Source organism: Chionomys nivalis, chromosome 11 (genome assembly GCF_950005125.1).
Source record: "Chionomys nivalis chromosome 11, mChiNiv1.1, whole genome shotgun sequence".
NCBI lineage: Eukaryota > Metazoa > Chordata > Mammalia > Rodentia > Cricetidae > Chionomys > Chionomys nivalis.
Window position 1 is genome coordinate 57,076,303 of NC_080096.1, and position 24,530 is coordinate 57,100,832.

The 24,530-nt window shown below is 40.6% G+C and overlaps 1 protein-coding gene across 4 annotated transcripts in view; it reads right to left on the reverse strand.

The window, feature by feature from the left end:
- Focad (focadhesin) overlaps window positions 1–24,530 on the reverse strand; it is a 283,297-nt gene that overhangs the window by 234,696 nt on the left and 24,071 nt on the right. For 3 of the 4 annotated variants that reach the window (XM_057783564.1, XM_057783562.1, XM_057783566.1), the window contains exons 2-4: window positions 18,126–18,214; window positions 15,259–15,333; window positions 11,604–11,758 (exon numbers count right to left, since the gene is read on the reverse strand). In XM_057783564.1, coding sequence (XP_057639547.1) covers window positions 11,604–11,758; window positions 15,259–15,333; window positions 18,126–18,182 — 287 coding nt within the window. In that variant the 5' untranslated portion in view covers window positions 18,183–18,214. Of the gene's footprint in view, window positions 1–11,603; window positions 11,759–15,258; window positions 15,334–18,125; window positions 18,215–18,727; window positions 18,748–24,530 lie in introns of those variants that run through there. The other variant, XM_057783563.1, reaches the window with a different exon arrangement.

Genomic DNA, 24,530 nt, shown 5'->3' on the forward strand with positions numbered 1-24,530 from the left:
GCGGGATCACCACCAGTTGCCTACCGTCTCTCCTCAGCATCTGAATGACCCCATAATCAACACGTGCTAATCTGAACTAAGGCTCTTTCTAACACCTGGTCCTCTAACATTCCCTACTGTCCAGCCCAATGGTTCCAACCCTCCTAACTCTGCAACCCTTTAATACAATTGCTCATGTTGTGGTGACCCCAACCATAAAATTAGTTTTGTTGCTGCTTCATAACTGTAATTTTGCTGTTATGAATTGTAATATAAATATCATGTTTTCTAACGGTCTTAGGTGACCCCTGGGAAAGGGTCATTCAACCTCCCACAGATTGGGAACCACTGGTCTAGAGAAAATACAAATGTGAAATCGGGGTGCTATTCTTGGCATATATTTTTTCCAGGCATCTTCATATTTAATCCAATTCAAACACCTCACCTCAAAACTACTTAAATCTATCTCTTTCATCTCTTATAGAAGTAGCTACCACCTCTCCCCTGAAGAGCGTTTGAGAGGGTCAGGCAAATATCATGGCCGACCCCTAATAACTCAGATAAGAACTAGGCCTCAGTTCCTGCAAGTACTAGGCCTGGGCCAACCACCACCCCTTAACCACTACCCCCTGCCCCCAACAGGTGGTAACCAAATAAGGACAAAGCCTGGGACTTGTCCAGATGTGCCCAAGAATGGAAAAGCTATAGCCTTGGCCCACCCCTACTACCCTACCAATTAGAAATGTATTAATATGATTGCCACTTACATAAGCAAATCCTAAGTAGAATGGTCACACTGCTTTTAAAATTCCTGTTGCTGTGCTTAAAAGGAGCTTACACGTCCCTCTCAAGGTTGTTGTCAACATTTTGTACAGGTGGGTGCGACCACACATGCATGTGGTATTCAAATTCATTATTTAGTGGGTTGATTTCGATTAACAACAACAGTATTACTGGCTGTATTCATCGAAAGCCATCCTTTCAAGGACTGCACAGGTAGACAATGAAAGAATTATAAACACATGAGGAATATAATCAATATAATACATATATTATCGAGAAATGAGACAACTCTGTAGAAGGAAGGCAGTGTTTGTTATTGTTGTTATCACTGTTTTTCATTTATTGAACCTCAATCCATATACTTGCAACACTGAAACTATTCAGATTCCAGACAGAATAAGAATAAATATTCAGATGGCATATTAAAACTCGACATCTGTGTGAATGGCTATCCACTATGTCACCAAATCGCCCATATTGCAAATGCCTCCAAAGGGAGATCTGCAATACTCGATGGCTCCTGCAAAGTAACGTTGGAGCAGCTACAAGAAGCACCTTTCACAAGATGCTATTTTCTTTCCATCCCTTCCAGCTGAGCACATTTGTTATCTAGGAAAATCACGGAACAATGCGAGTTTTTAGACTTTATTTAGCAGTCTGCTCTCAAAGAGTGAGTCCAGAACCACCTTAGAAACAGAGGGACAATAGAATGGGAGTTTTAAAGTGTACGTAAAGCCATAATTATATCCATAATCATCCATTACAATTTTTATAAAAGAAAATCTAACTGGGCACATCAAAGGATGCTTTAAAAAAAATGCTTCTTTGGAATTTCTTTAAAGACTTACCTTTATCATTTTAAATATCTGTGGGTGTGACTGTGTGCATGTGGAGTGCGGGTGCCCACCAAGACTGGAGTGACAGATACTGCAGGCTCCTGAGGTGTGAAGAGAACTGAACTCAGGTCCTGCTCGTCAATGTTTCCTGAGCCATCTTTACAACCCCAGCCTTCAGTATAAAAAGCATGTGTGTCTGCGGTTGTCCCACTTGGCATTTATAAACTGTAATTTTAAGTAACCAAAGTAAATATTGGAAAAGTTCTCCTTACAGCATTATTTTACGAAATAAGTAAAGAAAAACTGATAAAATTAGAGTTGTTAGGTAATCAAAAGATGCAGCATCAATCGAGTATCATGTGTCTTCGAATAACAGGACACTATACTACCCATGAAAAAGCACCCCTTGCCCAGGGCTTTTCTGAAAATTAAATGAGGACCCTTAGGTGTGAAGTTATGAAGAAATAGCCGCATACACAAGCAGTATTCAATTAAAGCTACTTTACTTTGATTTTGTTTTCTTTGTTGTTATTCTGGTCTGAAGGAATTATTCTATCTTGTTTTTCCATGTGTATACAGTGTGAGTGTTTGTACATGATTATGTTCATATGTATACTGCTGCGTGTGCGGGGAGGTGTGTCTGGGTTCATGCATGTGGATTTCATAGATCAACCTCGAGAACTGACCTTAGGTCTAGCCACCCAGGTCATCAATCCCTGTGAAGAAAGCTTCCTGGAATACATCAAGGTCTCTTTTCTGTATGGGGCATTAACACCTCACCATACTGCACTCTGGTACAATGAAGACATTACTGATACAGACTTAAACTGGACCCTCTAAAAACATATCTGAGACCTAATCCCCTGCATGCGTGTCTATGTAACAGCCTGATAAGCCTTGCATCTTTACTAATTTAATTAGAGATCACAAGAAGAGCCCGCCTTGGGGGGTCTTAAACCCAATAACCAGCATCCTTGAAAAGAAAGAACAGGAATATCTAAGACGAAGACACATAGCAGAGGTGCAGATGAGTACAGGGCAGAACTGCAGTTATGTAACCTCAAGCCGAGAGACGGAACTCATCTGTTGCTAGAAGACAGACAGAACAGATTCTACCACCCCCGAGCCTTCACTGACTTTGTTACCCAGAATTATGGAAAAACATATTTCTGTTGACTTAAATCATCAAGTTTATAGGCATTATGGCAGCCCCAGGAAACAAATACACACAGGTCCTGGCAGAGCCTAGTTATCTAACTTCAGGCCCTGCCCTCAGAAATCTGAAATTCTCACTTAACCAGGCTATTCCTTACACATGTAAGAGATGGCAAGCCAGAAGTGGGCTATAGCCTGTGAGCTAAGTAGCTGAAATGTCAGTCTGTGGCGGGAATCAAGAATGAAATACAAGAGCTATAATCTAAGTTGTCTCTGATACCCATGTGCATCTCTATTCTTGAGTCATGGCAGCAGCCTCCCTTACAAAAACAAAGGAATAAGGACCAGACTGGGGCTGTAGCTCACTTAATAGAGTGCTCACCTAGCATGCACAAGGGTTCCAGCCTGCCTTCAATCCCCAGCATCAGATAAACAGGGCAGCACAGTCATGCCCATCTTTAATCTCAGCACTCTTGAGGGAGAAACACAGAATTGGGGTCATCTTCAACTATATAGTGGATTTGAGGCCAAAGGTTTAAGGCAGGGGAAGAGGAAGAGGCAGGGGGAGAGAAAGAAGGAAAGGGAGGAGGGGGGAGGAGGGAAGGGAGGGGAGGGGAGGAAAGGGATGAGAGAAAAAGAGAAGGAAAGGGGAAAGGAGAGAGGAGAGAAGCAGAGGGGAGGGAGGAGAGAGAAAGGGAGGGAAGGGGAGGAAAGGGGAGGAGGAAGGAGAGGGGAGGGGAGGAGAGGGAGGAGGGAGGAGAAATAAGAGGGGAGGAGGGGGAGGAGAGGGGAGGGGAAGGGAGGGGAGGGGAGGGGAGGGGAGGGGAGGAAGAAGAAGGAAGAGGAGGCAGCAGCTGACAAAGAGTAAGCAGTCCTGTGCCCAAGCTGATTCAAGTGAATTCTGTGATTCAAGGAGCAAAGAGCTCGAACACACTCAGGAACCTGATGCAAAAGTCCTTCAATAATATATTTTTTTCCTGATTTTTAAAGTCAGGTTACACAAAGTTACTCAAGAACTCTGAGAATAAAGCTTTCAGCTCTGAGTCACATGTCAGTAACCAGAGACATTACAAAAAGAACCTCGGTGTTCACTAGGCATGAGACCCAAGACTCAGATCTACAGAGAGTGGGGCTCAATACTGATGTTGAGGATTCCAGAAACCATGCATAACAAACAAGAAAAAAGCCAGCCAAGCTATACAAACTATGGTAATTCAAACCATTCATGCAAATTGCTTTACACCAGGCATATACAAATGATGACAACTGCTTATGAACCCCAGGTGTCGGGTTTCTTCTGCTTGGGTTTATTTGATTACAACACTAAACACTGCTCACACATGTTCAGCCTTCTTTTTAAAAAATGCACATGATGTTTGGCTCTGGCTTTCAAAACATATCAAATAGGAAGTACAAACGAGTACCTTTATTTGACCAGAGATAGAATAAAAGAGATTAACAAAAAAAAAAAAAAGAAAGAAAGAAAACCCAAGTGGCTACAAACGGTACAAAGCTGGCCAAGCTGGCCAACTCCCTTTTTAACTAGAAAAGATTTCTGAGCACTGCAAAGGATTCCTGCTCAGCCTCCAGCATTCTCAGAAACTCAGCAGCAAATAGAAGAGAAACATTCGATCTAAGACCAAGTCATTGTTTAAATCCATGAAAAAATAAGAAGAAAAAGAGAGTCACAGGAAGGGAGGGAGAAATAAAAACAGTCCTGAGGAAAAATACTTAAATGACTCATGGAACAAATGCTTCTTTAATATATATATATATATATATATATATATATATATAGTAAGACTATTGCCAGCTTCCTTAAGAAAGTTCTGTATTCTCATTTATCTTCTAAGTAACCAGAAAACAGCCAAATTTCTTCTGGTGCAGCTTTCTGCTCCAAAAGTAACACATTCAGTAGGCACTCTTCTTAAATCGCCCAGAAACATTTAGCATGAATATGTCTCTTAAAACGACAAACAAAGCTTTAGTCCCATCAAGGAACTTTAAAGAGAAGTGGGGCAGAGTGTCCTGGATGAGGAAAGTGAGGAATCACTTTTCCGTTTATGAGCTTTAAAGAGCTCTTGGGACTTTACAGAGAGGAGAAGATGAGGAGAAAGGAGAGGGAACATCCACAAACAAGCTAAGGGGCCTAAAGGGAAGACTGAAAACACAAGATGGGTGGGGCAGCAGGCGTGGTCAGCTACCTGGGTCTCTGATGGGTGAGAGGAGGGAGAACCTGCTGGTGAAGAGGACACACCTAAAGTCATTCTCAAGTCCTAAGGCTGCAGATTAAAGGCTGCATCCTGCAAACACTTGGAGGAGCCCTCATACAAATGTCCCTCCTTGGTCCCTGCCCTGCCAAATGAAATAAGGAAAAGGAAGCTGAAAAGTGCAAAAATCTTCAGCTCAGAGAGCCAAGAAGAGCGTCTCCTCAAGTTAGCTGTTCTCTGCATGATAACAAAGCAATTAAGTTTCCCAAGGAAGAGAATCATCAATAAAAGAGATGATGAGAATTTTCTTGGTTATCTTCAATCTTAACTCCAAATAATCCTCAGAATCATTTTTAAACATTAGACTCACAATGAAATTTTTGATCTTTTATTCAATATTTCCTTGGAAAGCAGACTTTCAGAATTTCAGAAAATATACTTTAATTTCCCATCTTCAATACACCCTTGCAAAATGCATTAACAGTAGGTCCCTTCCCTGTTTGAAAGCACAAAAGGCACACAAATCAAATGCTAGCCTGGTTTATGTAGAATATAACCTTCCTTCCCACTAGGCACGTTTTAAAAAGCAGGGATATGGGAAGCAGCAGAGCTGAAATTACAGGCTGTCTTGACACCTCAGAAACGAAAACTGAATACCTGGTTCCAAAGGAGAGTAAGATTTTATTCATAATCCCGTTACCAAGCAACAGTAACAAAGGCTGCTTGAGCTTTCCGGAAGCTAAAAGAATAAAAAAAAAAAAAAAAAAAATCTAAGGAATGAAAAATGGGAACTCCTTACTCTGGGAATCCTTAAATTCATATAAAGATGAAATGAAACACAATCTAAACTCAAAACAAGCAATTCTTCAAAGGACAGGAAAAGTATACGCTACTATGTATCATTCACTTTAATTCCAGTTTGCATTCATCTCAAAACTCGCATTCACGGGTGATAATCATTTCCTTACTGTGTGTCCTTTATGGTCCCTTGTTCCTTCAACCTCCCTAGGGAAGCAATTTTTTTTTTCAAATTTCCTTACTGATTAAAAGAACATTTCAGAGGCCTTAAATCCATTTCTTTGTTTACAGAAGCTATAAAAACTAGTTTACAGTTGTTCCCTGTTGCCCCGGCTTTGAAGCAAGAACACTCTGGGACATCAAACTATTCCTTTGAAGAGCACAGTCTCTCAAGCAGAGCCAGACACTTTCCCAGCCACTCCCTTAAGTTCAGACAAGCAGGACACTGCAGATGGCAAGTCTCTCAAAATCAGACTATACAATGGAAAGCCTCTGAGCCAGCATCTCGCACACTGTGGGCTGGGTTTCGGGTGACAGGGGCTTCCTCACATTTTCCAAGGCCATTTTTCAGATTGAACCTGCAAGGGCCACAGAGCTGGCGATCAGCTGGAGATATGCTCCCCCACTTTGCCATTCTCTGAACTTCTCTGCCTCTGCTGTGTTGCTGTGGTACCTCCACGAGGTACCTTCTCTACAAGTCTACCACAGAAGCTGCCATCGCGGGCATTTTCTCTGCCCGCCCCACCCTCATCTCAGGCCCTAAGCGATGTTAGGAGAAAGGAAAAGATAAGTTTTAGAAGTAATTTCTTCAATCAAAGACAATCAGTCCTGCTGAGGCTCTCTGCTCCCAAGTATCTCTAGTGTCCCATAAACCTCCGTGGAGAGGAGAAAATCCTGAGGCAAAAAGACACTTAAGCAGTGCAAACTGAAAACCCACTGTTTGGGCCAAAGTCATTCCTGCTTCCGGATCCCAAAGACAGACACGGTTTTCTGTCTCTAAAGTTCCCCCAAGCAGCAATGGGCAAGGAGGATGGCTGGAGCCCCTGTTTTTAATTAGCCAGTTTCTTAAATTTCATTCTCATTTTGCTTTTTATAAAAAACATAAGCAGCACAAAGTTTGGTTTTTGTAATTGCTGCAAACCTCAAAGCTCTGCTACTTGAAATAAAGCAAATGAAGAAAATTCTGTTTTCTGACATGCAAATAGTTATTACCTCTACTGACAACAATAAAGAAAATTTAGCTCTTGTGTAACACCGTTTAGGATCAAACAGAGTCTAAAATTAAATTTGAAAGCAGGCTTGGTGGCATGTAGTCTCAGCACTGAAAAGGCTGAGGTGGGGGAGGATCTCCTGGTCCAGAAGATCCAGACCAGCAAACGTAATGCGCAAGGCCCAGCCTCAGAACACAACGATAAAAACTGAAGCAGGGCTCAGCTGGTGAAGTGCGTGTCTTAAACAGGAAGACCTGAGTTTGTTCCCCGGAACCAATGTTTAAAAGTAAAAACAAAAGAAAAATGAGTGGGAAAAAAAAAATACCTGGGCATAGTGGCACATGCTTGCAATCCAGGAAGAGGTATAAACAAGCAAATCCCCGCAGCTCACTAAAGAGCTAGCCTAGTCTTCTTAATTAAGTCCTTGGTTTGAAAGATCCTGTCTCAAAAAAATATATATATATGGAGGATTCCACCCCACATTTCCACCATGATGGACTCTACATCCTCAAGCTGGTCCCTCACGCATTTCCACCATACTGGACTCTACAACCTAAAGCTGTGGCCAACAAAACCTCGCCTCCCTTAAGTTATTGCATGCCAGGTATCTGGTCAGAGTAAAGAGAAAACTAATACAATACTATTAGACAATTTACCCAAAGCCTTAAAACTTACAAAGCCAAGAGTCAGTCCTAAAGTAAACTATGAATTTTAGACAATAAAGATGAGCTCATGTAAATTCAAAACAAGAATAACTGACATCACTTGAGCAACAATGCCTGGTGTTGTCCTCTGGTTCCATGCTCACATATGAACATGTACCTAAACACAAACACACTCAACACTGACATTCACAAAGCAAGCTGATTAGCTTCAGGATCTGCATCAGCTATATTTCCCCCATGGTTAATAGTTTAAACTGCATAAACATCCTCAGATAAGGAAAAAACTGCCAACATACTGTCATTGTCAAAATGTCCATATTTGCTCACTGTAATTAAAGACTTGCTTCTATATCTTTGGTCACATTTCCAAAGAATTCTAAAAATTAGTAATGACCCATATATAAGATTATTCACTAGCTGAGGGGCAACTAACACCAATGACCTTTAGAAAAGTTTAAATGAAGTTACCATCCAATAGACTGAATGAAGGGACACAGATACAAGGCAGTGCCCTACTAGACATCACAGATTAAGAAATAAAAAGCTCAGTGGCAGAAATGGGCATCTCTTTTGGAGTTGGCTAGTGGGTTCCCATACTTCCTCCAAAAATTACAGGCTACTGCCATTGCTGTTGGCTACCTGATGTGGGGTGTCCTTCTGTATGTGTTGTTTTTATTGGTTGATAAATAAATCTGTTTTGGCCAATAGCTTAGCAGAATAAAGTCAGGCGGGAAATATGAACAGAGACATACAGAGAGAGTAAGTGAAGCAAAAGAGACACCATGTAGCTGATGAAGGAGGAAGATACTGGAATCCTACCGGTAGGTCACAGCCTCGTGGTGATACACAAATTAATAAAAATGGGTTAATTTAATATGTAAGACCTAGCTAAAAATATGCATGAATCACTGGTCAAACAGTGCTGGAATTAATATAGTTTCTGTGTGCTTATTCAGGTCTGGACAGCCAGGAAACGAACGAGCACCCTCTACTTACAGCTACTCTCCAGAACTTGAAAAACAGAACATGAAGAAAAGAATATTTTATACTACATACATACAACTTCTGGTTTTAGAAAAGGGGATATATGTACATATAAATTTTCAGTTAAATATATTTATGTACTTTTGAACAGTTATTTTAAGTTAATAGTTATTAAGTATAGAGTATAAACATGTTATAATGTGGCATATAATATGTATATATAATATACACACACACAAATAACCTTTAAAAGAAACTGAGACCCAGTATCGGTGTGAAAACAAGGAGCAAGGAGACCAGAGACTTTGCCTCCTAAGTCCCTATAAATGCTATACCTAGTCTAAAACACATTTGAACTTTTAAGAAATAATAATATTATTGAAAATTATAAATAGATGGCAGGCATACCCATCATTAGTGATGCTTATACTTTATGGTTTATATTGTGATTGAGGATTTATACTAATGTGTGATTAATATCTCACGCCAGTATAATTTTCTCAGCTAATCCTCTAGAATTAAAGGTGAATACCCAAACCAGGTCTAGCTGCTTTTGTGTTCTGTTTAGATCTTATTTTATTTACATGAGTGTTTTGCCTGTATGTATGTATATGCACTACACAGGTGCCTACATTTGATTATGGGCTACCATATAGGTGCCTTTGAACCAAATCCAGGTCCTCTGTAAAAACCACAAGGCTTCATAACTCGTGCGCCACCTCTCCTGGCCTAATGGCTATCTAAAGACACAAAGACACTGTTCTGGTCCTCTCAGTTGCTACCCTATTGTAAGAAATATAACTCCAATTTTTGTCCGTATGTATATAGGCACGTATACCAGAGCATGCAAGAGGACAACCTGCAGGAGTGGATTCTCACCTTTCTCCATCAGTCTTCATGATTAGTGACAAGTCCTTTTATCCCTTGAGCCATCTCATTAGCCCAGGCAATATAACTCACAATGCAAGTAGATTATATACCTACAGTTTTTGGTTTTGGATTTTTTTTTTTTTTTTTTGAGACAGGGTTTTTCTGTAGCTTTTGGAGCCTATCCTGGAACTTATTGTAGATCAGTTTGGCCAAAAATTCAGAGAGATCCACCTGTCTCTGCTTCCAGAGTGCTAGGATTAAAGGTATGCTCCACCATTGCCAAACTACTTATATAGATTTTAAAACATTTTAAAACTATGCAGGATAGAACAGAGAATGAACTCCATTATTGGTACCGGATAATTGAAAAGGAGTAAGACAAAATCTATGTGGCTTACTTAAAGCCAACTACTGAGTAAGAAAGACATAAAATCTTTAGTTTCAAAATCCTCAGAGAGATTACTTAATGGATCCTAAAATGACTTCTAAAATTATTCATCTCTCTCTCTCTCTCTCTCTCACTGGGGAAGTGAAGAAATAGAGATGATACAACCCTTACTTTTTCAGAACCACTCAGACATCTATTAAGTTCAGAGTGTGTGACACACTTCAAACACAAGTAAGAACAGTATGAGAGAACAAAGCCACTCAGCTGAAAAGGCACAAGAATCTAGGCTGACTCTTGATGGACAATGAAGGTGGCACTAGAGGAAGAGGAGAAGGAACACTCACCTCATACACAGGTGAGCAGTTGCATTATAACCAAGTAGAGGGGTCATGGGGAAAAAAATCACAGCATAAATGGGTAGCCAGAGCTGGCTTGAGAAGACTAATACACTACGTTACAGGGTTTAGGATTATAGATAGAAAGATATAAAAGAAAGCCAATAATCAAGTAATACACAAAGAGGTGACCAGAGAGAACGAAACAAGATTTATAAAGAAGTGTTAAAAGAATAGAGGCAGTGAAGACTAACAGACTACAGCCCAGAGAGGCTTCCACACTGAAAGTTACAACTACTCTGAAGACATAAAAGAAAGTAAGCACCCACATTATGCCATGAGAGTAAAAATGAGAGGGGGGAAAGAGCGTGAGAATGAGCAGGGAATTCTGGGAAACTCCAGAGCCACATGAGTCAGAGCCATGGCTGCATCATCATCCAGGTTACTTTGGGAAAGTCAGTTTGAGAAACTACCACTTAAAAATGAACCAGTGCCTCTGTCCACGGTCAGCCTGGACAAACTGTGGACACCGATCAGAGAGCAGAATGCTCCCCACGAGAAACTGGAGCTGCCCCATCATTGACGTGGTGAGACTGAGTTACTACAAAGGTCTAGAGAAGGGGAGGCTCCCTTGTCACCTTGAATGCCAAATTCTTCAGCAGAAGAGCAAAGGAGAAGACTAAGTGTGGTGGGGTCCTGTATCCTGGTGACTTGAAGCCACATAAGGAGGTTCATGACATATTAACATTCTTTTCCGGAAAGCCATTTCTCCAAGCAAAGAACGGGAATTGGTTTTGGGTACTATTGTTTTGAATTGTTTTGTTTTCTTTTCTTGACAGAGATAGAGATAGGACCCAGAGCCTCAGCCATCCTAGATAAGCACGGTATCACGGAGCCACACCCCAGCTCTCGGCCCAGGTGCTCCTGCTTCAAACACAATCCTGTCTGACCACCTCGGAAAGGAGCAAGCCCCTGCTGCCTTCTGCCATTCTATTACCTTCTGTCTTGGAATTTGGCTAGACAGAACAAGTTTAAAGGATGTGCTCCCCAGGAACACACAGAAGACACATTCCTATGTCATCAAATATTTAAGAGAAACTCGCGGTATAATTTTCTAACACACATCACTGGCGCCAAGGGTTGACTACAGACAGCCAATGCAATGTAAAAACCATGTCAGCTGACTACAGACAGCCAATGCAATGTAAAAACCATGTCAGCTGACTACAGACAGCCAATGCAATGTAAAAAACGGTGTCACTGTGCAAGTTCCCTTCTTAGAATAAGTCAATTCATTATTGCAGCACAAATTCTTGATCCCAAGCAGGGAACCAGTGGATTGTGTTTCTAAAAGCTTAAACCTTTTATCAGACATGGTAGCAAGGGTACCTGGTGGAAGGAATCAGGTTGAGTATCCCATTGAGAACGTAGCTGAACTCTGCATGACCCTGAGCAACAAGTGCCACCAGCCCCTCGCAGCAGGCTGTCCGGACCACCACACTGTCACTGCAGCACTTCTCCCACAGCAAGTTCAAGGCGGCCGTCTGAAAGCAAATCAGTGATTAAAGGACGCTTGGGACAAGGAGAAACTCGCACAGAAGCACAACTGTTCAACATGTAATCATTCACAGTGGGTTAGCTTCTGTACCAAGGATGCTGCTGTGGTCACTTTGCTCCTACAAGAAACTAAAATCTGTTTTCCCAAAAGAGAATACATTTGTTTTGATGCAGTGTCTCTCTCCCCCTGGTGTCTGGCTGCACAATAAGGCTGACTGCAGGCAGAAGCATCAGGACTTAGTGAAGACTTGACTCTCACCTGCTGAGCTATAGCATGTGACTAGACCCCAACAACATCGGTGGTCTATCAGCTCACCTAAGTCCAAACATCATCGAAGCCTGGAGCTTCATGGCAATGACATTTTCAAAGGGTCCCTGCTCTTCTTCTACTATCAACCTCTATTACCTACACGCAGCTTGGCTCCACCCACACTTGTGCTGAAGCCTCTCAATTCTGAGTCAGAGGACTAGATCTGCCCACAGTAATGGCTAGCAACAAATCCTAAGAGAATTATTTTACCCAAGAAAAATACCATGACTTTTCCCCTCATACTGAGAATCGACATTCGCTAATGGAAACACCCCAGATGGGAACAGAAGTCAACAGAAATTTTGATTTTGAAAATAGAACTGTGAGCTTTTTTTACTTTCTCGGGACTCATCCCCACAAAAGAATCATTAATAAATAATAAATTCATACTAAATGTATTTTGGGTTATGTCTGTTGAGGTTTACATCCTCTTTTCTTTTTTTAATTAAAAGAAATAGTCATATTAACACAAGCATGTGATTTCATTGCTTAGAAGGTAGAGGTCAGAGTTCAAGGACATCCTTGGCTATATAGCAAATTCAAGGTCAGCCCAAAATAATAAATAATAATAATAATAATAATAATAATAATAATGGTTGGAGAGATGGCTCAGTGATTACGAGCACGTACTGCTTGCTCTTCCAAAAGATCAGAGTTCAATTCCCTAAAACCACCAGCAGGTGTCTGTAACTAGTTCCAGGCCAGAACCTCTGCACATAATTACACATAATTAAAAATAATAAAAAATTAGTGATGATAAACTCAAAATGAAGCTATTTTATTTTCTTTTGATGCAGTTTACTAGAGAGATGTGACTGGGGGCTGTGGAGATGACCTAATGGGCAAGAAGACATGACACAAGCATGACAACTATAAACTCAGCGTAGTAGGAGACAGGAGCACGGGGGACTGCCCCGCCTCTAGCCGAACTGAAACCAAAGCTCAAGGGAGCAAGGCTGAGAGCGACAGGACGGGACACCTAATTTCCTCCTACACATGCACACGCAAAGTGGGCATACCAGCACACACATGTGCATACAACACACATCAGTCCCCCCCACACACACCACCCCGACACACACACCACACCACCCACACATAATACATACACATACACCACAACACACACACAATTCCATACCACACCACACACACTACGCCACACCACAAATGCATACACATACCACATCACACACCATATACATATACATCACACCGTATCACACACCACACAGCAAATTACACAAAGAAAGGAACAATTCAAGGAACAGTCAGAGTCTGCAGCTCCCACGGACAGCAGTGCACAACACTCTGCTGCACTTCCTCTGCAGTTAATGAAAACCTCTGCAGTCTAAGACCCCACTATTACAGAACAATAGAGCTAAAAGTCAGCTACTGCAGAGAGGAAATATTTATATTCTATTTCCTCTTGTATTCAGAAGGAAATTTATTTTCACAATAGCCCAGGGTCCTAAATGCCATTATCCCATTATCAAGCCGGAAAAATAAGATAAATGGATGAATAAACCTGCCTAAGATGGTACTGCATCCTTGTGGAGGTAGGCATTCATTTATTAGTAGAAGAAGAAGCATTTAGTTAAAAGGATTTAACTTTCAATAAATCCTGGCAATTTAAGTAAAATCACTAGATCTTCTCAGAGTACATAATGTGATTACAGGCAGAACTGGGATCAGGGTTCTCAGGAAACCTGATTTACATGACTATTACAAGCACTAGATAAATGCCAATTAGTGAAACATACCACTACACTTTCTTCCAGCTATGGACAGGCATTGTAAAGACGGATGATACAAAGTGGCTAATCATCAAGAACATGAGGGGCCAGCAATGTGGTTCAACCAACAAAAGTACTTGCTGTCTATCTGCCAACCTAAGTTCAACCCAAGGACTTATAAGGTGGAAGAAGAAAGCAGGCTCTCATAAGCTGTCCTCAGACACACAGAGGCACACTAAGGCATGTATACATGTAAAAATGCACACATACATACTCCCATGTAACAAAGAGAAAGTAAGGAAAAGGAAATCAATTTATTTTTGTTGGAAAAAAAATACTTCTTATCTCTAGTTTATACATAGGCACCTGTGTTTAGCAAGTTCCTATCTAGCAAGTAAAAATACACAATGCCAACTGGTCAAAGCCCAACCGGTTTGCAACAGCACTTAGGCACTGATTCAAGTCTGGGTACTTACCTACTCTGTGCAGGGAAGCTTTCCTCCAGCTCCGACTGGCAAGTTGGCTTTCCAACTTAGAAATCACAATCAGGGCTGAGCAGAAAGCATGAGAAATCTCCCACAACCAAACACAGCCCCTGTGTTCATTTTCTCTATTGCTTAAAGACATTCTCGCAAGGGTAATTCTGTCACCTTCTCTAGCGTGCTCTCCCTCATCCTGCTGGTGTTGTTTTTCACTAATAGTGGGAAACTCCCTCCTTCACCCTTTCCATGTCTCATCCTGGAGTTAGTCACAAATGTCCAAGTTTAAAAGACTACTATAGAATAAAAACATGACAGGCCGAAGAGGAAAGGGGGCAAGGAAAGAAGGGAAAGGGAGCAGGAAATGGAAGATGTAGGGAGAGGGACAGGGACTAGGCAGAAAAGGAAAGGAGGCTGGGCAAAATCTGTAGGCAAAACCCTCAGAGTTCAAGATCGTCTCCGCAGGGAACTGAACTACAAGGGAAACAAGGTATGTGTGGCTACGCAGGCAGAAGTTTCTAAATAAAATGAAGCAAAAAGATGTCTTAGTCAGCTTCGTACTCTGTTACAGCAGCCAAAAACAACCAGGCGAGGAAGGGGTTTGTTTCAGCTTACAGCTTGCAATCCGTCACGAGGAGATATCAGAGTACAAACATAAAGCAGGAACTGAAGCAGAGTCCGTGAAGAAACACTGATCCCTGGATTACTCTCCCTGACTTGATCAGTCTGTTTTCTTATACAGCCCAGGACCACCTGCCCAGGAGCGGCATCTCCCACAGAGAGCTCAACTCTCCCACATCAATTATTAATCAAGAAAATGACCCACAGAGTAGCCTACAGGAGACTCTAATGGGTGCATTTTCTCAGTTGAGATTCCCTGTTCTCAGATGATCCTGGCTTGTGTCAATTTGACAAAAAGCTAACCAGCGGGACACACACATAAAACAAAGTTAAACACAGACCTGGTTTGTGGCTTGGTGTATCTTTTCTGAAACGCCATGTTCTTTGAGGACAGCAGCAATAAGATGACCTACAGCCTAAAAGAACAAACAAACTTAATGAACATACTCACTCAGTTCTTTCCAAAGAGTGCGTTTAAAAGCAATCAACATTGTACTCATCTGCATGTTTGTGCAAGCCAAGCTGTCAACTGGTAAGAAACAAGAGTCCCTATTGTTGTAAGCCGTGTAGAAAGCACTGGATGAGGCACTCCACATGTGTAACCCAAATCTTCAGAACAACCTCCAAAGTAGGCAATTTATCCCGTATCAGCGATAAACTAACCACACTTCATAGATGCTAAAATTGCCAACTCTCAGCTCAAATTCCTGTCACCTGATATTAATGGTAATTTGAAGTTACATAATCCATCAAACCATGAACAAAAACCCCTAGTCTTTAAAATCTTCTTGGTATCTAAATGCAGTCTGTCACGTTTCATGATGTACTTAGTGAAAACGGAGAAGAGGGCACCCTTGCTTTTGTGGATATGGCCCATACAGCCCTGAAAGTAACTCTTCCCTCCTCTTCCACCCTGTTCTTCCTCCTCTAGACCCAATCATTTTCATGTCTTCTAATGTTTTGCGTTTATTTATGTGTGCATGCTACAGCTCACATGTGGAAGAGAGAAGATAACTTACAGAAGTCATCTCTCTCCTTCCACCATGAATCTAGATCATCCCCAGGCTTAGTGCAAAGTGTCTTTTCCCACTGAGCCATCTCATGGTCCTATTTTAATTTATTTATCCCTCTTCTCATAGGCTTTAAGTCTTGATTAAGTTTGCAGTCTCACAAATCTCTAAAAATTTCCACATCCTGCTTTAATCAAAGAACCCAAAATGAAAATTAAAGTCTGGGAGAGTTGATTGCATAAGTGCATAAATGTTACCTCCCACTGCCTCAGCACCAGGTCTACCCAGTACTCGCTGCTGGCAGAAATGGGCTGGCAACAATCACAACCACTTGTGCACAGCTAGGGAAATTTTCACTACTACGGCTGGACATCCTGCACTTGGGACCACTGGCAATAGAGCTGCAAATGGCTGTCAGTTTCACAAAGTCTCTAGAAAAGCTCAAAGAACTGCATAGCACCCACTCCCTTCATGCACAAGTGCACATACGCTTCAGAAAAATGATTTAAGACCTCAGGCTTGAGTTTTGTGAAAGAAATCACTCACAAAATGACAAAATGGAGTTCAATCTGCTGTCTATTACCTCCTAGCAAAAGATAAGAAACCTGAAGACCAATCAGAAGTCTACAAACTATACTGTATATGTCACTAAATGTCTGTCCATCAGCTGAAAAGATGCAATATTATTTTATCCATCACTAAGGAATAAAAAAAGGGTGTCAGTTAATATACAGTGCTACCTATAATTTGAATTTTTGATTTTAGACTAATTAGAGAACTCTTCTAGACACATTTAGAAAATAATGGACAGGTTCACAAATATGCATGCAGTACCCACTGTGGTTTAACTGCTATTAGCAGTTGCTAGATGCCATATAATTTCCAACATGCAAAAAGGCTGTGTGTCGATCAAATGGAATATGGTTCTATCTCAAAACAGTGGTTAAGAAAGAACAGTTGGTACGTAGCTAATAAGGACAGGACACACTCATAGAAACCTAAAACCAACATGAAATGCAACAGAGACACACAAAAGCTATTGCCCACACTTAGAAAAAGGACTAAAAGAATATAAACAATGCTACATACACACTCCCAATGAGATTCTGTTTCTCTAATCTGCTTTCCTATTCAGCTTTTAGTATGAGAGATACTAGCCTAAGTAGGCTACATGGCTCTGGAACACCTACACATGGGACGCATTATGCTAACTTGCCTTTATTTCCATAACAGGACTGAAACAGACAATCTACAGTACATAGAACATACACACTTTTTGCTTCATTTAACAGTAATACATGTTAGCATTTCCTTTTTATTCATGCTAGTGAAAATTGTCCAGGTACAGAAAAATGGAAACTGTGGACAGCATCTTCCTCGTCTTCTTCGGGGAAGGGTCTGTGTTGCACAGAGCAGGATATGACTCCAACCCTGCCAGGTAGAAGGGAATCTTGCATAAGGAGTGTTCTACTCCTCATGGAAGGGTTCCCCACTTCCCAGCTAAGTCAATTCCCACAGCAGGCATCTCCAAAGGCAGCCGCTGAAAACATCCAAATGCTGTCCAAACGTTAAAAGTCTTCAGACTGACTTTTGCTGGCTGTTTAGCTTTACACATGAGAGGAGACGGTAAGCTTTTACAGCACCTGGATGAACCAAACTGCTTCTACTCAGTCAGCAGCTAACCAGAAAAACCATCATCACTTTAACCACTTGTCTTAATTATTGAAAAGCTCTGTAAATTAAATTATCCCAATTTCCCATCTCAGCAGATATATATTGCATTAATCCAGAATGCTTTAAATATTGAATATCATTATTATGATATCTAGTATTCTTAATAGCTGTAGAGAGGTAGAATATATCTTTTTAAATATTAATTCTTCACATTCTGAGGAGATATATAAAACCATCTACCTCTGTTCCCAATTATTAATCATGAGCAAAAAGTAACCATATTCAGAAAACTGAAGATTATGTTATTTCTAAGGGGAAAACATGAAATAAATAAAAGTTGAAACTGAACAATTTTAAATGTTAGTTTTTCTAATTCAGATATATTTATTATCCTATACAAAAGTTGCTTACTAAAATAAGTCATGAGTAGAAGAAAATACTTCATGCAAAAATACAAAGTTTAATTTACAGTCCACCAAAAGGGTTCATTTGTTACCATGTAGTAAAAAATAAATAAAAATTACCTGTGACTGGATAAGAGAATTTGGAAAATCAAACCTTTTCCTGATGTCATCTGACATTTTTGCTTCTCCCACATGTACATAAGAAGTTTCTGTAATCAGAAAAAAAAAAGATTTATTAACCCTCTAATTGCTCTGTAGTTCTAACCAATTATTCCTCTAATAGTACGAAAGTGATTTTAAAAGACGAAACTGGAAATAAAACATGAACCCCTGCAGGTTCTTCTTAGCATAACTTTTGCTGTTATAACACCATAGCACTCAAAACTATCATTGATAAATAAGCTAAAAATGCCCAACAACTCTTAGTGTTTTCCCACAAGTTAATCTCAAAATAGATTAATTCATATAAATGAACCTTTAAAAAGTAATTATATTTTAATCCCAAAGCGCAGCCACATACTTAAAATAAAAGCTAATCCTTTTATGAATCAAAACTTACAAGAGAAGGCTAAAAAGAAGGCTCTGTGGTTAAGAGCACTTGCTTTCCACACAAAGAACTGGGGTTCAACTCCCAGCACCCAACATGGCAGTGCCAAGCACAAGGTACACAATACACACACTTAGGCACACATGCATTCATGTAAAATAAAATATAAATAAACCTTTCAAGGGAGAGTCAAACTGTTGCAGAATTGTTTCAGCTTACACCTCCCTTTGATACAAGCTTTCATCTCAGCAAGAAGCCAACTGCAGCTGAGCTTCCGGAAGTTCACCTATGACCTCAAACCCTGCACATGGAAACAAACTACTTCTGTGTTAAAAGAATAAGCAAGAAAACAGCACCAATGTTTAATGTTTACAGCAAACTTCTCAATTCTACTGCTCTCAAATAGAGAAGGAGGAGAGAGAAAAGGACACAGAACAAGAGGATTTCATAAGGAACCCAACTGATCCAACTCCCATGCAGCACTGATACCTTGCAATTATATTCCTTGAAGTACCGGATGCTTTAATCCCATGGTCATTACAGCGCTGTGTAAAAACTGTCAATACACTAGATGCTCTGTTTTGGATATGCCCCAAGGATTCATGTTTTGAAATTTAACTGCAATTGTGGGCTCTTCAGAGGGTGAGAAATCAGCTAAAATAAGGTGCTTGGAGGTGGGGTAAGTTTGAGTGATTAGGGTTAATAAAGTCATGAGGCACAGCCTTCTTTATCAAATTCTGTGGCTTTGTAAGAAAAAAGTGAGACTCACGCACATTCCTCATCTCTCGCCATCAGGTTCCTGAGCAGCTTTTTCACACCTCCCAAGGTTAAACTCCCTGGGAGTAATTTATGGCTCTTTTATTCAATACCTATGTCCAACTTTACTTCCTTGAATCTAACATTTCATGGCACCAACACAAATGCTCAAAAATTATAAACTTGTCGCATGACTAAACCTACTCATTGCCTTAAGCGAATCACTATCCCTTCACTTTCCCAATTGTGTCGGTTACAATCTTCATAAAACTTCTTGTAGTTTCACAGCATATCATAACAAAATTCTTTAAGTGGATCCTTGGGAAGCCCAGGAAAGGGAGATGGGGCAGGGGGAACTGGGGGGTCTGTGAAGACACAGATTCACATATTAAGGATTGTTTAGCATATATTTAAGTTATTTAGCTTATCAGGATTACTTAGCTATCATATATCTAGGCAGTATTCTAGATGCCTAGGCTACAAAGTAATTAAAACAGACAAACGTATCTTTGGAACTTAGCATCTATCTAAGAGGCAAAAAATATTTTTTTCTTAGAAATGTAGGTCAGGCCTCGAGGTGCTCAGCCATTAAGAGCTGCATCCTGCTCTTACAACAGACCTGTGTTCAGTTCACAGTGCCCATGTTAGGTGGCTCGCCACTGCTTGTGCTCCAGCTCCAGGGGATCTGACACCTTTCTGGCCTCTGCAGTACCTGTACATACCCATATATAGATATACACACATACACATAATTAAAAATAAAATGAATCTTAAAAAAGAAAGAAGCGATCATGGCTACATTGTAATACCATCTTATTTTGAAATGCAGGTATTAAGACAGCCATAGTTTGTTAACTACTAGTGTACATGATATGCTTCAATTAACTTGACAATTTTCTGGACACATTGGTAAAACTAATATCCAAATTTGGCTCTATGCCAAGTGAATTATCTACCTCTTTTACAGTTTATAAGATGAAACTAAAGAAAGCAAAGGTTTTCACATCCATAAAGCAATTTTTCATATTTTTGTTCCATATATGAGCTGCAAAAGATGTAAAATGAAATATTCTCAGAAACAAGGGAAGTTTTATATTACTCCTTTAAAAAGAAGTAATATAAAAACAAACCTTGGGCAAAACCATAGCTATTAAATTAACATTTAATTCAGCAAGGGTCTCAGCTACAGTTTTCTGATCATCACTATTACTCACAGAAGACAGACTAGAGTGTCCAGAGAAGCAGATAGCAAATGATATGACAATGGACTTCCTCAAATATCAGCAAAGAAGAAAAGAAGAAAACGTGAGGTAAGCACTCGGGTCAGGGTGCAGAAACTAAAATGCCTGTGCCAGATGAGTTAGGCTAATCGGTCGAGGTTGAGCCACCCAAAAAAATGACTTTGCCATTAGGAAGTAGGGCACTGAGAGCAGAATGTTGTTTTAGCCAAAATCACCGAAGTACAGATGTCAAATGCCTCCATTTTAAAGATTTCAGTGTGATGCTGTATAGAGAAGAAGCACATTTTTAAATCCATACTGACTTTGTCTTTTCTAGCAAAATGGCCACTAGGCATTCTGAAAACCACCATCCTATGAGTGGCTATGCTAAGGCTAAAAACTGCAAGAATCTTTCATCTACTGAAGATTTATACTTCAGGGTTAATCACAATCATTTGACTTTGCAAGATATAAAAACATGTTCTCTTACGGAATTTCAAAAAAGAATACAAGTGCTTGCCCCAGCATTGTATAGCATGTGTCCTTTATTTTTAATCTCCACTTCCTTTGGACATTTGACACAGTAAAGAAAAATAATTATATATTGCTTCCTATCATGACATTCCTACTAAAAGGAAGCCAGTCACAATATAAACCATAAATCACACACTACAAAGAGAATCTGATTTAAAAGATTCATATCCAATCTGCCATGCTTTTTCTTGGCCATCTAAATCTAACTCAGAAAGAGAATTTTTAATGAGGTCTTTTAACTCCCCATGAATCAAAGGATTTGTTTAATATAGGCAATTATCATATTATCTCCTAAGGTATTCAGTCCCATACATATATTTCCAAGAAAATAAATCAATCAGCTGTACTCTAGAATAAAAGAGAGGCACAGAGATGAAACACTAAGCTTTTGACCTTCCCTCCCAACTTCTCCAGGACTGGAAAATACCATATATTACACAAAAATACTTATGTCACACTTCAAATAAAAGGCACAATCTGAAAAATAAATTGGAAAAATAAATTAATCATATTCAAACGTGCTATGAAAACCTAGGAGAGGGAATGGCTGATTATGAAGGGAACTTGGAGGGTGGAGGGGTTATGGGGTCAGAGGATCACAAAGACAGACATTTGACTAAGTATTCTTGACTACTAAATCTCTATGCAGGAAGGACTCAATCTAGGTAGAGATTGGGCTAAAGAGAGTAGCTTCTTAAAGCTATTTTCCATAAGTAATGTGGTCACCAAATTGATAAATTAATTTATCACATTAATCAGACCTTATTCTAAAGATTCAAAATCTAGGACTTGTTTTCTAAATAGCACTTTATCGGCTACCACAATTATCAGCTAGGGCACTTTAGTTTCTTCCTACCACAAGTTCAGCTGGGGACACCTCTACCTGAGGATGTTAAACACACACGATATTCCTCCTCACCTTCAGAGAGTATGTTCCAACATCCTGATGGGTGCCTGAAATTTAAGACAACACCAGATCCCATCTCCAAGCACTGTGATGCTGCATTATCCCATCTGATGACTGAAAAGGATGCTGTGGGAAGAAAGGGCAAGTGGAGGATACCGTGCGCACCCCCCACCCCAGGACAGACTAGGCTGGGTGAGATTTCACTGTGCTGTGCAGAATAGGATACGGTTTAAGATTTACATTTATTTCTGGATTTTCTATTTAGTATTTTCACACCACAGCTGACCAAGAGCTGAAAGCACAGAAAGTGAAACCACAGATTCCGAGAGGCAATGGCTGTATTTAGGAAATTATTTTCTCTTTTATTACTTTTGTTTGGACGAAAAGCTAGTGAATCTATCTATAGATTTTAGTTGGGCTTGTGTGTGGTTTTTTATGGTGAAGCACTTCCAGCTTGCATCTGGCCCTTCGTTCCAACCTCAGTGCTGAAACAAAGTCATCAAGACTCTTCTAGCGGACTGGCTCTACCCTTCAAAATTGGAGTGGGGTGGCTAGGCAAGTCTGTACTTCTCAAAGGACTTAACCTGCTCTGTTCACCAATATCTGTATCTTCCTGACATTTCTGCCTAGACCCAAATATTTCTATACATCCTCCCTGAGGGCTGGCGGCAGGCCCTACTCCACTCCCAGCACTGAATTCTGACACCTTTAGAAACTCAAGCTTAGCCTCGGCTCTTCTTTCAAAGCTTTAAATGCTGACTGTCATCTACATTCCCAAGTTAAGAGAACAACACACTTAAAAACCTAAGTATGATTCCTAAAGACAGAAACTGATCATCCAAAGCCAATGGCATGCTTTTACCTTTAAGAGCAAACTCAACAATCAGTAACTTTTAATCACCGTGTTCATTAAAACAAATCTAAAAGTATGTGAGCTAACAATAGTAAATATACATATATATATATGGAGACATGGTCTTTTATAGTGAAGACTGCTCACTATGAAACCAAGGATGACCCTGATCTTCTGATCTATCAAGTCCTCAGATTACAGGTAATACTGTAATACACATAACTGATTTTATGTGGCGTTGGGGCTCAAACTGAGCATTTCATGAATGCTAGGTAAGTGAGCTATCTCTTCAGCCGTAGTAAATACTTTGCTAGGAATTTCAAACTCAGGCTGAAGGAGAAGACCAAGCAGTGTCACAGAGCCCTTTGCTCAATATAGTACCTAGAGAAGACAGGAACTATAATTTGGGGAAAAACAAAAACACCAGTCATCTCAACCCCTAACCTTTTGGGCTTACAAAACTGTAATCTGATTAGTTTCATTTTCCCCTAGAGTCAAATCTGGTAGGTTAGAGTCTGAGTAATGTACCACGTCCCAATGGAGCCTGCTTTCTCCACACACATGGTTTCCTGCGAGCTTTGGTGACAATCCAAGTCAGATTATATGCATAAAAACAATAACCTAGGGTACTGCATTAAGGACAAATTGAAAGGGTAGGCATGTGACACAGTACTAGAAGCCAGTTCTTAGTTGGAAAATCAAAGTTCAAGGCCAGCCTCCACTACTTGGTGAGTTTGAGGTCAGCCTGAGCTAAACCCTATAAAAGAAAGGAAGGAAGGGAGAAAGGAAGGAAAGGAAGGCTGGAAAGCAGGGGGGGGGGGTTGTGTTGAAGAAGTTTGGACCCCTGAATGGCAGCTTAGTACAGACGTGCTGTTCTAATGGCTAGCCTGTCAACTTAACACAAAAACTAGAGTCATGGGAAGAGGGACTCTCAATTAAGAAAATATCTCCTAAGAATGAACTGTAGGCAAGTCTGCAGAGCATTTTCTTAGTGACTGATGTGGGTCAGCCCACTGTGAGTGGTGATACCCCTGTGCTGGTGGTCCTGGGGTCAAAGAAAACAGGCTAAGCCGGCCATAGGGAGCAAGCCAGTGAGCAGCTCCCGTCCCTGCCCTCTGCATCAGCTCCTGCCTCCAGGTTCCTGCCCTGTTTGAGTTCCCACTCTGACCTCCTTCAATGATGAACTGTGATATGGAAGCAAGCTGCTTATGGTCATAGTGTTTTATTAGAGCAATAGAAGCCTTAAGATCCTTGCATACCTGGAACCCCAATTATTACACAAGAAAGAAATTTCTGCCTTCTTTGAATGACTACATTTGAGATCTCCTTGCTGCAGCAAACAGCATTTCCGAAACTAGCAAAATGGACATGCTATCACCTTACCGCCCTCCTATACTTCCCTAACCCCTACAGGCTCCGAGCCACCCCCACTCCTGACTGGAGAAATAAAGAATGGGAAAGGCAAAAGTGGGAAGCAGCTGGAGTCCGGGCACATCTACGTAATCAATCCCAGCTACTCCGGAAGCTGAAGCTGAAGCACAAGAATGGAGTTCAGTGCTGTCAACCTTGGGAATATGAGATACACACACACACACACACACACACACACACACACACGCTACCATCCCTACTCCCTCCACCACCCTTCACTCCCAAGCAAAGGTTAAATTTCCAAAAGAGAAGCTCACTATGGCAAGAGTTGGGGTGA